Raw genomic sequence first — 14,187 nt, 5'->3', positions numbered from 1 at the left:
ATCGACTCGATGGCACCAGGTTTGGTTTTCGGTTTTGCACTGTATATTAAATGAATAACACAGAGGAATGTCAGTTATATCCTTCCTTCTAAAATTATGCTTAGGACTCAGGCAAGCAGATCATCTTTCACTGGAGAGCTGTTGATTTAGGCCACTGCTTCTGGTGATTCCCTAAATGTTTCTGAAGAAATGCTGTGAGAAATTACATGGATGGATGCTATCACAATGTTCTTGCTACCTAGGGATCTTGTGAGAATAGGCCGGGGCTAAGCAGCACATTTGTTATTAGGTGCTGTTGAGTCAGTTCTGACTCGTAGAGACCCCACGTACAACAGAACGAAACACTGCCCAGTGCTGTGCTGTCGTCACAATCGTTGCTATGTTTGAGCCCATTGTTGCAGCCACTGTATCAAGCCATCTCCTTGAGGGTCTTCCTCTTTCTTGATGACCCTCTACGTTACCAAGCTTGATGTCCTTCTCCAGGGACTGGTCCCTGCTGACAACCTGTCCAAAGTACGTGAGACAAAGTCTCGACATCCTTGTTTCTAAGGAGCACTCTGGCTGTACTTCTTCCAAGACAGATTTGTTCCGTTCCGGCAAAAAAAACAAAAAACAAAAAACCCGTTGCCATCAAGTGGATTCTGACTCATAGCGACCCTATAGGACAGAGTAGAACCACCCCATAGAGTTTCCAAGGAGTGTCTGGTGGATTTGAACTGCTGACCTTTTGGTTAGCAGCTATAGCACTTACCTATTATGCCACCAGGGTTTCCTCATTCTGGTAGTCCATGGTATATTCAGTATTCTTCACCAACACCATAATTCAGAGTGATACTTAATGAAACTGAAAAAGGCCTTGCTATGTTTTCACCTTAACTCTCCATTTTGAAAATACTCAAATTTATAGAAAAGTTGAAATAGTAGTACAGTGAATACTTGTTATTAAAGTATTGTCACATTTCACTATTCTCTTTTTTTCAAAACAATTGAAAACAAGTGCAGACATAATGACTTCTTCCTCCTGCATCTTCTAACAACACCTAAGAAAATTAAGAATAATTTCTTAATACCAAAAACCCAAACCAATCCCATTGCTGTCGAGTTGATTCCGACTCATAGCGACTCTGTAGGACATAGTGGAACTGCTCCATGGAATTTCCAAGGAGCTGCTGGTAAATTCAAACTGCTGACGTTTTGGTTAGCACCCATGCTCTTAACCACTGCTCCACCAGGGCTCCAATTTCTTAATATCATCCAATGAACAATCCATGACCCATGCTCAGATTTTTCCAATTGCACCTAAAATATTTTTTTAGTGGGAAAAAAAAATTCGGAATCCAATCAAAGTTTATGAATTTTTATTAATGTCTTTGGTCTCTTTTAATTTAGAACAGTCCCTACCTTTTGTGTGTGTATGTTTCGGGACGTTAACCTTTTTGAAGAATCCAAGACAGATAGCTTGTAGAAGGCCTCACAATCTGCATTTTGTCATATATTTTTTAAATTTTTTTGTAAATTATTTTGAAGTATAACATACGTACAGATATGTACATAAATCATAAGTATGTGGGTTTTTGAAAGTTTACTTTCCAGACTCTGGAGTTCTGAAAATCTGACCATTTTACAAACCCTTATCTCTGGTCTTGTTTCTCCATTGCATTCAGAGAATGCCTGGTGCAGAGACAATTTCCTGGCACTTTCCTACAGATCAGGGTGTGAAGGCTGGTCTGCTTCCAATTAAGGTAGTTCCATTGTACTTATCTCAGATCCCCCCACCGGGGTTTCAATTAGAAACGTTATTGTTCACTTCCTCTTCTAAAAATGTTGCATTATGTAGGTATCCTGGCTTTAGGAAATTTTGACTGTTTTTATTCCATGCAGAGGAATTGGCTATTAGCAATTCAGTTAAAAGCTTTTGGTAGTCTAATTCAGTTGTTAAAACTGCTTTAATAACTAGGTTGTATAAGACACTATCTAGGGTTTTTTGGTTGATCACAGCCTAAGGGTTTTTTTGGTTGTAATGATCCAACATCAGTTCAGAAGTGGCTTATGGTCTTTTATAAAGAAGAGGCCAAATGTTAAAAATATATGACCTAGGTCTGCTTTGTCTTCACCACCTTAATTACCGTCTCCCCTCTCTGGCATGGGTACTCCACAGCCCTTTTCCTGTTCCTCCTGTTCTCAACAAGCATGTCAAGTGGGGATGACATATGATGGTGTAAATTGGATTCTTAACCTGGGGTCAGTGGGTCAGTGAACCTTATAAAATTATTTGCAAAATTCGTGTGTATTTGCTTATATGCTTTTTTCTAGAGAGAAGTTTCTATAGGTTTCATCAGCTCCTCAGGGGCGTCCATGAGTCCAAAATGGTTAAAAATACTGGCTTAAATAGTTACTTCTTCATAGGGTCTTTGATATTTTCTCTGACCCTATTGCATAGTATCTTTTCTTTTTTTCAAATTTTTTTTTTTTGTGTGTGTGTTTGTTTTAGATTATAAAATTATAAGGAATAATATTAAATCCATTAATAGTCTTAGTTATCACCCAGAGACCACCACTATTTATGTTTTATACTGGTAAACATACTAGTAAGTGGTATCTATCTTTATATATAACTCAGTTTTTTTTTTAATTTGCAAAATAGGAATCATTCTACATGACCTCTTTCCATGTTGCTAAATGAGGATCTAGGATGTTTTTGTTTAAATGGGCAGGGCAGCCTAGTGTATGGATATACTCAAATTTATTTAACCAATCCCCTATTGATGGACATAGATATTTGTATTTTAACAGAAATCAAACCTTAGGCAACGAAGTAGAGTAATAGATAAGGAACCTATAGGTTTTGCTGGTCACAGGAATCCTTTTCCTTTGTCCTATCCTTCCAAGCCTCACATCAAAGGTTAGGCTCTAGATTTTGAGTCAGAGAATAGGCTTGCTTTTGCCAAAAGAAAAGAGAGACTGTGCCACATACTCTTCCCCCAGTTCTCGAGATAATAACATGAATTGGCAAGTCAGTTCAAATCAACAAAGAATTATAATAGTCTTATAGGATCGATCCAGTTCAAAGCAGCTTCATTTAAATCTATTCTGAATTTTCAGAGTTCAAATGGGATTATTTTTTTTATGGTTTACCTTATGTTTTAAAAAAGCATCTATGAAAATTTTGTGAAATAAACCTAATATTTTAATTATTGAAACTCTTGAGTTGTATGTCCTGGGAGAGACTTTACCATGTGTAAACATGTCTGATTTCCCTCAGTTTGTATGTGTGTTTATTTTCTTATGATATATTGCTGAAAGAGGTGTTGCTGATTGCCTCTTCTTCCTTTTCTCTCTTATCTGTTTACCAATGACACTACCAGATTAAAGGCTGCACTTGTCAACACCCTTGGGTCTGGGGGTAGTAACTGTTCCCATCTGGCTACGTGTCATTAATGGTGTTTATGTCGTGGCATAAATCACATTTTGTTGTTCAATCAGCTGAGACTCTGGTCATTAAAAAAATTTACTTCAGAAAAATCAATAACCGGTGGTTTTTGGTAAGTAGCAGTTCTTTTTCCAGTTATTCCCTGTCTAGGTCTCTCTGTAAAGATAAACAATCAAATTGCTATACTCACTAAAATAGTGCAGGCAACAATAAGAAATACAATCTCACAGATAAAGGACGACCTTAAGTAAGGACAGGTAGGAAGCCATTTTAAGGAAGATAGAAGGCCACCAAAGAAACCTAATACTCTTTTAAAAGTCTTTAAGAATGTTACTCTTTTCCATGGATCCAGCCAACAACAGAACCTCAAAGAGCTCAAGATAATTTTCAGAGAAGCATGGAAAATAAATTAGGTTGAGAACAGCATATTGTGACTGACTTAATGCCACACACAACTCTCTGTAGACTCTAGCTACAATATGGGAAATCAATTTTATTTATTTGCCTCAAGTTTCTTTAATACATTATTGCCACTAGGAAAACATACAAAATTTAAATAAATTAATTAAAAATTAAAGAGATGAAATATCATGTAAAATAAAATGGAAGACTGCTTTTGAGGGGGAAGAACGGAGTTAAAGATAAATTTTACACATCTTACTTAGCAGTAAGTATCAAGTGTACATTTAAAATGATGGTGTTGACCCTGTGTAGCAACATGCCTGAACAGACTGAGGTAAGGTCAGTAGTCCTGACTGATTAGAGCTTATTTCATGTGCCTTGGGTGAGTGCTTTGGGATGTTGCTCACACAGCCTGTTTTCGCTACAGTTGTCACTGCTTTTGTGAACAGCCCAGTGTTTTCGCTCAAATTGGAGCATGCCTCACTGATTCCTGCTTCTTAGGGATCCATGGCTGCAAGTTACGTTTCAGGAATTCAGGCTATACCAGATTTGCATCTTCACCGTGAATCTCAGCAGAGCGGAATTCCAAGTGGGAAAGTGAAGATTCCCTTTAAAACTTAATTTTTTATAACCCTGTACCGCAGCACAGATGCAGTCAGCATCCTTGTTTCCTTAGTAAGCCGGTGGCTTTCTAAAATAATGACAAACATAACCCAATGAAGAACGCAAGGCAGGAATACTATCTTGTGCCTTTTCTCTGTATGGAAGCTATAATAACCCTTTTGCAGGAGATGACCCTGCAGATTGGCTTCTGTTGGATGAAGGAAGAAGGAAGGACAAACCTTCCGGCAAAGTGCTTTCTGTGAAAGCATCATGTTTCCCGTTTTGCTGTGTAATGACCAGGAGCTGAGACGGGTTCTGCTTCCTGTCATTGCACCGCATCATTCTCATTTACATTATTGGCAGCTGTTACTTTGTTAGAAGTTTAAATTATCTCAAGAACTGTAAACTGAGTTCAGATGTTTGTTTATTGGCGCTGCCTTCGGCTTTTGAAAACAGCCTTTTGTGCTCTCCCAGTCTTAAGAAAAGGCTATTCTCCGAATTAGCCCTTCCTCCCTCCTTGCTCTTTCCTGGGAACCTGCTTCAATTTCATGAAGAAAATTAAATAAAGAGGACAAGGGAATCAAGACTGGTCAGAAAGGAGACTCCAGCGGTGAAGTGACTTCAAGCGGAAGGGAATTGGGGCTCAACATCCTGCATTTGTGCTTTGTTTTTGAAACTTCAAGTTACTTGCATTAATGAATTAACCAGCAGTCTAGTAATGGAAATGTTTCTCCTGTCCTGGTGGGGGAGCCAAATACTATAGATTTGTAACAGGAAGGCTGTTGATTCTGGCTTCATTGTTGGGCCAGTCATTTGTGAGCTGGTGGCCGGACCACAGGCCACACACTTCTTCCGTAAAAATCTTCATGTATTGGAACTACTTGGGTATTGTTTTTACCACCGAAGACTTCGCCAAGAAAAGATGGTGAGCTGTGGGTTTTATTTTTATTTTGTTTATTCCCTCAGCTCTGAGGATGGTTGGGGATGCCAGACCCAGCTGGGAGGGGTGGGGGAGAGGAGGTTTAATCGATGAGTGTTTGCGAGTGCTTTGCTGTTAATGCTTTTTTTCTGTGTCATCCTCTATAGAGTTCCGGGAACGCATCCTATCGCTGCTCTATGTCTTCCTCTGCGGATTTTTCCGATGAGGATGATTTCAGCCAGAAATCTGGCTCGGCATCTCCAGCTCCGGGAGACACCTTACCGTGGAATTTACCTAGACATGAGAGATCGAAAAGAAAGATTCAAGGGGGCTCCGTGCTGGACCCAGCCGAGAGGGCAGTACTTAGGATAGCAGGTAAGAGCATCCAGGGAGGGGATGGAGTGGGGGATGAGAGTTGCAGAAATTCACCCATCTGCTCTTTAGGGGCCATATCTGGGAGCTGATGCACTGGGCAGAGATTTGTGCTCAAGGTGGGGGAGGAGGATGACTGTGTTTACTTTCTGCCCGGTTTTGTCAATACAGCCAGTTGCCCTGCCTGCTGGTGACTAAGCTGTTTGGCCCTGTTTTCTGGTTGGATGAATCGATACCTTGGAAATGTAAGGAGGTATTTACAGACATCTGCATTAAACTTTCATATTTAAGTGCAGTAGCCACTGTGACAATCTGAAAGTATTAACCCCAGTGATTCGTAGTATATTTGCTGGAAGCTATGAGAAAGCAGCCTTCATTTTCATTTTTGCCCAGAGGCACTGAGCTATGCAAATTTAATTCAGATATTCATGTTTTTTGGTACCCAGGATCGAGAAGTATGTTCCAGTAACTTGGATGTCATTTTTTTTCTTAATGTGGTATCTCTGTCAGTATCATGTGGCTGTAGCAGCTTTTTGTCCCTAGTGCTTTTGAGGGTTTAGCGATCTTGCATTTCTTATTAATTAATGTCTGTGAGGTGCCAATGTTTCTGTTCAGCATTACGCGGTGTTCCCTTACACTGGCTTTAAAAGCTAAACCAGAAGTGATGGCTTGTTTTACCCAGCCGAAAGCCGAGAACACCGTGGAAATCAATCCTCTAGCCCTGCAGTGCGTGAGCAGTTTGCGTGTATGTGTTCTGTGCGTGAGAGTTGCTTCCAGGGATTGTTGTTCCTCCATTCCCTCAATAATTTTTGAAAAGCCAATGGGGCAGGATGGAGTATGTCACCGGCGACTCTTTTGCAAAGCCCAAGGGCCAAGTACTTTTCTCCTCTCTCCCCAACTTTCAGCTCCTGGCCCCCTCCCACAACCCCTTTTGCCTCCCACTATAATGCAGGGTTGGTACTTTTCTCTTTTTCCAAGGGGGTAGTGGGGGCCAACCCAGATCCTAGCCACCAAGGCAGCATAGTGGAGTGAGGCTGAGAGTCCCCCTAGTGTCCCCCCAATAGGATTTTTGTGATTATGGAAAAAACAAACAGCGCCTAGCCAGCCATTCTCTAGTCAGGGTTTCTGGGGCAACAGCCTTGAGCTTCTTCTGGCTTCTGTTGTGAGATGCTGGCTGTTCTCACCCAGGCCTTTGAAAAGGAGGGGTGGAATGGGGAAGGGGAGAAGCGGGGAGAATGGAGACTGTTAGGAGCCAAGCGAGAGAGAACAGGGGCACACTTGACTCTCATCTCCCTCCACAAGTACCGAAAAATGTTTAGTCACTGAGGCCTGATTTCTTGTCCTGTCAAGAACCTCCTGCAGGTCTGAGGCACACAGCAGAGGAGGAGGAGTCTGCTGGTTCCAGATGTGTGGCTCATCTGAGAGGGAAAGATAGGGTTAGGGTCAAAGGAGGGTTTGTGTGAGTTCTTGGGCCTCGTGGAAGGCCTGGCGCATAAAAGTGAAGATACCTGTTCTGTGCAATTTTATGCAACATAGAAGGTGCTTCTGGCCTGAGAGTTTTCATAATGGTGGCAGAGATGGGTATTTTGCTTTTGGTGGTGAAGGAAGGTTATGAGAGGAGACCAGGACAGGTGTTGGTCAGGGGCAATGAGATCATATAAAATGGGAAAGACTACTAGGTAGGAAGTCATGAAAACTTGATGGTATTAACTTTAACTAGTAGGTGGGAAAGAAATTGAAGAATTGGGGGTCCTATTGGATACAGTGTACCGTGCAGATGCTGACAGTATTAGTAAACTATAAACTGCTTCAGGGCAGGGATCATGTTTTATTCATTCTAAACCATTCACTGAATGATTTGTGGGGATAGCTATGAAGTTGGTGGCAGGGATGCACTTAAGACCTCAGAGTTAGGCACTTTTAAGGTTTCACTAATTCCTCAAAAACAGAACAAAATGATAAAACAAACACAGTATAAACAGTCCTAGTGTGGAAGTGTACTGTGTTTTAAATAGACATTGGTAAATTGGCTGTTTGCTACACAAATCATAAACAGTAATCATAAATGGAAGATAGACTCAGGGGGCAGTCTACAAATATCTAATTCAATATGGGGCTAAATTATGAGATTCAAATATATTACGTGTTAAGGTGGCCACTGATCACCCAGTATGAGAATAAGGGAACAGGGTAGCTAAGGGAGTATGGTGCTGTGAAAATTTGCAAACATACCATTAAATTTTTGGCTTCTAAGTGTATTAGACATTTTCACACCATCCCTGAAACTTACCTAATCTCTGAAATTCATCCCTTATAAGAGATGGAATGAGATTCAGAAATGATGTGAGGATGTGCTCATTACTTAGAATAAAAAAGCTGGGAATTTAATATTTTTGTTTGTTTTCAAGGTCATAAAAATAGAATTGAATATGGATATGTCTGTGGAGTCAAAGAGACTGCGTGGGCAGTGCGATACCTTAATTCATTTAACTTTAACAAATACTTATTGACCCCCTGCAATAAAATGAATAGCACACAGTTCTGTCATAAAAGAAGTTATAATCTAATGTGATAAATGGATGTGTTGCTAGACAATTACAATATGGTGTGAGGGATTAATTATAAGGACTGTAAACACTTAGTATTAAGAGAACCCATAAAACCCAAAACGTCAAACCAATTTCTGTCCAGTCGATTTAGACTCATGACAACCCATGTGTTCCAGGGTGGAACTGTATTCATAGGGTTTTGGGGGCTGTGACTTTTGGAAGCAGATCAACAGGCCTTTTTTTCTGAGGAAACTCTGGGTGGGTTTGAACTGCCAACCTTTCAGTTAGTTGTTGTTAGATGGCATCAAGTTGGTTCTGACTCATAGCAACCCTGTGTACAAAAAAGTGATGCACTGCCCAGCCCTGCATCATTCTCACAATCGTTGCTATATTTGTTGTAGCCGCTCTGTCAGTCCATCTCACTGAGGGTCTTCCTCTTTTTTGCTGACCCTCTGCTTTACCAAGCATGATGTCCTTCTCCAGGGACTGATCCCTCCTGATAACATGTCCAAAGTATGTGAGACGATCTCTCACCATCCTCATTTCTAAGGAGCATGGAGCATTCTGGCTGTATTTCTTCCAAGTCAGATTTGTTCCTTTTTCTGGCAGAACATGGTATATCCAATATTCTTTGCCAACATCATAATTCAAAGGCATCAATTCTTAGGTCTTCCTTACTCATTGTCCAGCTTTTGCATGCATATGAGGCGACGGAAAATACCATGGCTTGCGTAAGGCACACCTTAGTTCTCCAAGTGACATCTTTGCTTTTTAACACTTTAAAGAGGTGTTATTGCAGCAGATTTGCCCAGTGCAGTACATCATTTGATTTCTTGACTGCTGCTTCCATGGACATTGATTATAGATCCAAGTAAAATGAAATCCTTGACAGCTTCAATATTTCCTCTGCTTATCATCATGTTGCTTATTGGTCCACTTGTAAGGGTTTTTGTTTTCTTTATGTTGAGATGTAATTCATACCGAAGGCTGTAGGCTTTGATTCTCATCAGTGTTCCAAGTCCTCTTTGCTTTCAGCAAGCAAAGTTGTGTCATCTGCATATTGAAGGTTGTTATTGAGTCTTCCTCCCATCCTGATGCTGCATTCTTTTTCATATAGTCCAGCTTCTCTGATTATTTGCTTGGCATACAGATTGCATATGGTAAAAGGATACAATCCTGACACACACCTTTCCTGATTTTCACCCATGTAGTATTCCCTCGTTCTGTTCAAAGGACTGCTTCTTGGTCTATGTACAGGTTCCTCATGAGCACAATTAAGTGTTCTGGAATTCCCATTCTTTGCAATATTATCCATAATTTGTTATTATCCACACAGTCAAATGCCTTTGCATAGTTAACAAAACACAGGTAAACATCTTTCTGGTATTGTCTGCTTTCAGCCAAGATCCATCAGACATCAGCAATGATATCCCTCATTTTATGTCCCCTTCTGAATCCAGCTATTTCAGTTAATAGGAGAGTCTGATTAACTTGGGGAGAGAGGGGAAGGCCAGGTTCATGAAAGGCTTCTGAGAGGACGTGCCACTGGAGCTGAACCTTAAGAGTTTGATGGAATTAGAGAGAAAGTGAAGGCCATTTTTGAGGAATGGAGCCACAAGAACAAAGGTAGGGAGATGTGTTTAAGTGGGAACTCTAAGTAATGTGTGTAGCTAAAACATGGGATTTGGAAGGGCATGGCAGAAACTGTAAGGGTTCTCCATGCAATACTAAGAGGGTTCGACTATTTATGCTGTAAGTGGTGGAGAACCACTGAAAGAGTTTTTAGAAGTGCAGTGACATAATCAGGTTTCTCTTTAAGAAAATCATTCTGGTGATGGGTCAAGGATGTCTTTCATGTGTCTGACACTTTATATTTTTAAAAGTGCTTTTGCATTTCTTTACGGTCCCTGGGTGGCACAAACTGCTCTCAGCTACTAACCAAAAGCTTGGCAGTGTGAACCCACCCAGCGGCACCATGGAAGAAGGGCCTGGCTATTTGCTTCCATAAAGGTTACAGCCAAGAACTCTATGGAGCAGTTCTACTCTATAATACATCAGGTCAAGATGAGTAAGAGTCAACTCAACAGCAATGGCTTTTTGTTTGTAATTTCTTCTTTTGTAAATCTGGGACCTTAATATATAACCTCCCTGGCTCTCATGGTCAGTGTGAATAAATGACACAATGTAAGGAAAGGGGCTTTGTAACACCCATTGTATAAATGACCTTTATGAAGAACAACACAGATCAGCTGTTTTAAGCTACTGGATACGGTAAGTTGGGTTTTTCAGTCTTGAAGTGCCTGTAAAGATACGTGGTTAGTCAGTAACAATGCTGTTTTAAGATATGGCTTTTTGTCCCATGTGAATTCTTTGAAGTTAGAATTGAAGAATCTAAGCAGAATCAGACGTTGGATTTGGGCAAACTTAGATTTTAATTTTTCCTTTTTTTTACTAAGCACTTGTGTGTCTTTGGACAATTTACTGAACCTCTCTCAGTTTCAGTTTCTTCATCAAAGGGTCATGGTTGAGGTGATTAAATAAAATAAATGACTACAGAACAAATGATAGCTTACAAACAGCCAGATGCTCTTCTAAGCATTAATATGTTTTCTCATTTAGGCCTCCCAACAGCCCTATGAAGTAGGTGCTATTATTTTGTCCATTTTACAGGCCAGAAATCTGCTGAGATGGAGAGAAAGCTCCCAAGGTCATAGAGCGAGGAGGCAGAACTAAGATCTGAATTCAGGCATTCTTGATTCCAAAGACCAATGTCTTCAGTGCTGTATTTTTGCTGCTTCCTTATGGTGGTGTTGTGTACTGTTGAGTCAATTCCGACTCGTAGCAACCCCACAGGACACAGTAGAACTGCCCCATAGGGTTTCCAAGGAATGGCTGGTGGATTTGAACTGCTGACCTTTTGGTTAGCAGCCTGAAATCTTAACCACTTCACCGCCAGGGCTTCCTTATGAAATACATTATTATTATTAGCAGTAGTAGGTCGAACCATTCCTATCATTGCAAGAGTGCATGGGGCAAAGTCCATCTCTATCCCAAATGCTGTTTCTGCTCATTTTGACTGACTCCTAAATGGATAGTTAAAATCACTAAGTGTCCACTGATTATATTCATAATAATGGGTGCTATTGGGTGTCAGTCTCCAATGAAGATTCAGACTTTGACTTTAGTGACCTTACTCATTGTGAGGAAGTCAAGACAGTTTTGAGAGATCCATATCTATACCTGTGTCGTCTGTAAAATGACTCTTAGAGATCTAATTGCTACTTCTTCATTTCAAGAAGCCTCATATGACGTGTTTGTTAATTCATGACCTAACATGCACATAAATGAATATTAAATCGCACAAAATTTCTAGTGATTTTAAAAGCTCACTGAGAGATGGGATCCAACTCAAGTTTATAAGCCCATGATCAGGATAGAAAAGAGATGGGGTTGTGCTTTGGAGTAACAAAAGTAGGCCAAGTGCTGAGAAGGAGTTAAAATTCTCCTATTCTAACACAAGTACAATTTTTTTCAAGAGTATGCTATTTTTTTTTGCAAGAGTAACTCTTATCTCCATCTAAAAGTTAGTGGAAAATGGTCCAGATTTCACAATATAGAAAAAGAAAGGAAAAAAAAAAATCAGGGCAAAAAGGTCAGTACATATGAAAAGAGGAAAAAGGGGAGGGAAGAAGAGTGGGCAAGATGTAAAGTTGTCATAGAACGGTTGGTCAACAATGAGTTGGTTTATCTAATAATAATAATAGCTAACACATATTTAGTGCTTCCTATGTACCAGGTACTATTCTAAATTCCATTTAATATTACAACAACTTTATGAGGTAGTCGCTTTTATCGTCTCCATTTTACTGATGAGGAGAGGCTCCAAGAGGGCAAGTAATTTGCCCATGCCACGGCGCTAGGAAGGAGAAATGATTCCATCCAAAGCAGCCTGACTCCACAGTCAGTATTCTGAAGTACACACTCATTTACATGCCTGGGTACAAGCTAATTCCTCCACTGGACACACCCTCTTAGTATATGATATACCAGATTTAAGAGAATTGTATCCATCCTACTCAAGTTTAATGGATAACAGTGCTATGTGGCATGAAAAAGATTGGGTAGAAGGAAGGAGGTGATGGGGTAGTCAGGGTCTGTTGTCAATTGATAGGGGCTTTGGCCGGCGCCGCAAAGGGCAGCGGCAGAAGCGCAGGCAGGCTCTGGGGGGCGGAAGGGAGGGACCGCGGGCTGGTCCTCCGACCGCCGCGAGGCGGGCGCGCAGGCGCGGCCCGGCTGTCATGCCCTGATGCGCGGGGCCACCTGCAGAGGCCGCCCCGCCCTCGGGTTGTGCCCTGCGTGCGGACCCCGGTGCCCTCCCCATCCCGCGCTGTCACAGAGTGACCCGAGTCCTCTTATACCATGGAGCTGGATTGAAAAAAGTATCTCCCATCCTCCTCCCCGTCACCCCTTCCCTGTCCCCAAGAGGGCCACTGGCTCCTTTGCAGGGGGCTGCGCACGTCGGTGGCCGCGATTTGCGGCTTTGTTTCCCGGGCACCTGTTGTGGGTCCCAAATAGAAACCTCGTCCTTGGGGATCCGGGGACTGGCTGCCAGTGTCCGGGGGTGGGCGTGCTTGGCCGCAAGATCAACCCGGGTGGGCGGGTCAGGGGAGGGGGGCCCGGGGCGCCGCGGCTCTGCCTGGAAGGGAGGGGCAGAGCGGCGCCCGGCCGGAGCCCAGCCAGCCGGGGCGCTGACCGCCGCGCTCGCCCCCTCCCTTCCGCCCTCCGCCCGCCCTCTCCCGGGGCGCGGGCGAGTGTCTGCGGCGCCGCGGCCAGGAAATGCCGCAGATGCGCCGCGCAGCATCCCGGGTGGAGGCGACGCGCCGGTCCTCCCGCACGGACGTCGCGGCCTCGGCCCGGCTCGGAGCAGGGGCCCTGCGCAGGGCCAGCGTGGCGGCCGCACTGGCTGCAGAGGGTCCCGGCGCCCACCGCTCCCCACCCGCCCCCACCTTGCTCCCTGCTCCTCGTGGCGTCGCGCTGCTCGTCGCCGCCCCCAGGCTCGCCGAGATTTGCCGTTGCTGAAACCCGAGAGGGACTCTGGCTCCCCGGGAGCCCGGCGGCCCAGCTCCTGCGGCCCGCCAGGGGGCCTGGGCGTTTCCTCTGCCGGCTCCGGCGCCCGCCGCCCCTGCCCCCTCTCGCCCCCAGCTTTGCGTCTGTGGCTTCAGTGCTCTCCCGTCGCCGGCTGCTGCTTCCCCTTTCCAGTTCCTAAGACTGCGTCGTGCTGACTACGATACTGTACCGGGGTTACGAGGGAGAAAGGGGGAACAGGCCAGTCATTGCCTAGATAAACTTGAGCATGGCGGGTTACCTCTCCCCGGCTGCTTACCTGTACGTGGAGGAGCAGGAGTACCTCCAGGCCTACGAGGATGTCCTGGAGAGGTACAAAGGTACGTGGTCCCTCGCGCCGGTGCTGTGGAGCTTGGCGCAGACCATCGGGGCGACCGTTACGTTTCCTTAACCAGGGCCACTGCTTGGGCACAAGTAAACAGGTGTCTGGACCAATCTTGGGGATGGATGAGGTCTTTTTGGATGGAATTCAGTACCCCCAACACAGGCTGGTGGGGTGGGCGACAGTCTGGAGACGCCCTTGAATGGGCGGCGGAGTGGGGGTAAGGGGTTAGGTTTCCAAGAAGCACGTTGCGTTTTCTCTGCCTCGTAAAAGCTCTTAAGCACTGTGCATAAACATAATTCTTTCTGGGAGGGTGGATACTGGTTAATTATCCATGGGATTACTAAAGTCTTGCTTTCCCTGCTTGGCATGGGGTATTGGTTAACCATGTAAAGGAGGGCCTTAAGTTCTCAAATACATGGACTTTCCCCACTCAGGTATCACCAAATCATTTTCCTTAAAATGA

The 14,187-nt window shown here is 43.4% G+C and overlaps 1 protein-coding gene across 13 annotated transcripts in view; it reads left to right on the top strand.

Moving 5' to 3' along the window:
- The window catches only part of DST (dystonin), a 482,507-nt gene that overhangs the window by 103,516 nt on the left and 364,804 nt on the right, over positions 1-14,187 (top strand). For 9 of the 13 annotated variants that reach the window (XM_023544665.2, XM_010586936.2, XM_064287505.1 and 6 more), the window contains exon 4: positions 5,522-5,729. In XM_023544665.2, the coding sequence (XP_023400433.1) occupies positions 5,522-5,729 (208 nt within the window). Of the gene's footprint in view, positions 1-4,706; positions 5,361-5,521; positions 5,730-13,424; positions 13,720-14,187 lie in introns of those variants that run through there. The other 4 variants (XM_064287554.1, XM_010586960.2, XM_064287514.1 and 1 more) reach the window with 3 other exon arrangements.

The sequence above is a fragment of the Loxodonta africana genome, chromosome 1, assembly GCF_030014295.1.
Source record: "Loxodonta africana isolate mLoxAfr1 chromosome 1, mLoxAfr1.hap2, whole genome shotgun sequence".
Taxonomy (NCBI): Eukaryota; Metazoa; Chordata; class Mammalia; order Proboscidea; family Elephantidae; genus Loxodonta; species Loxodonta africana.
The sequence above is the reverse complement of the archived record's forward strand: the minus strand, read 5'-3'. Positions and strand labels throughout refer to the sequence as shown.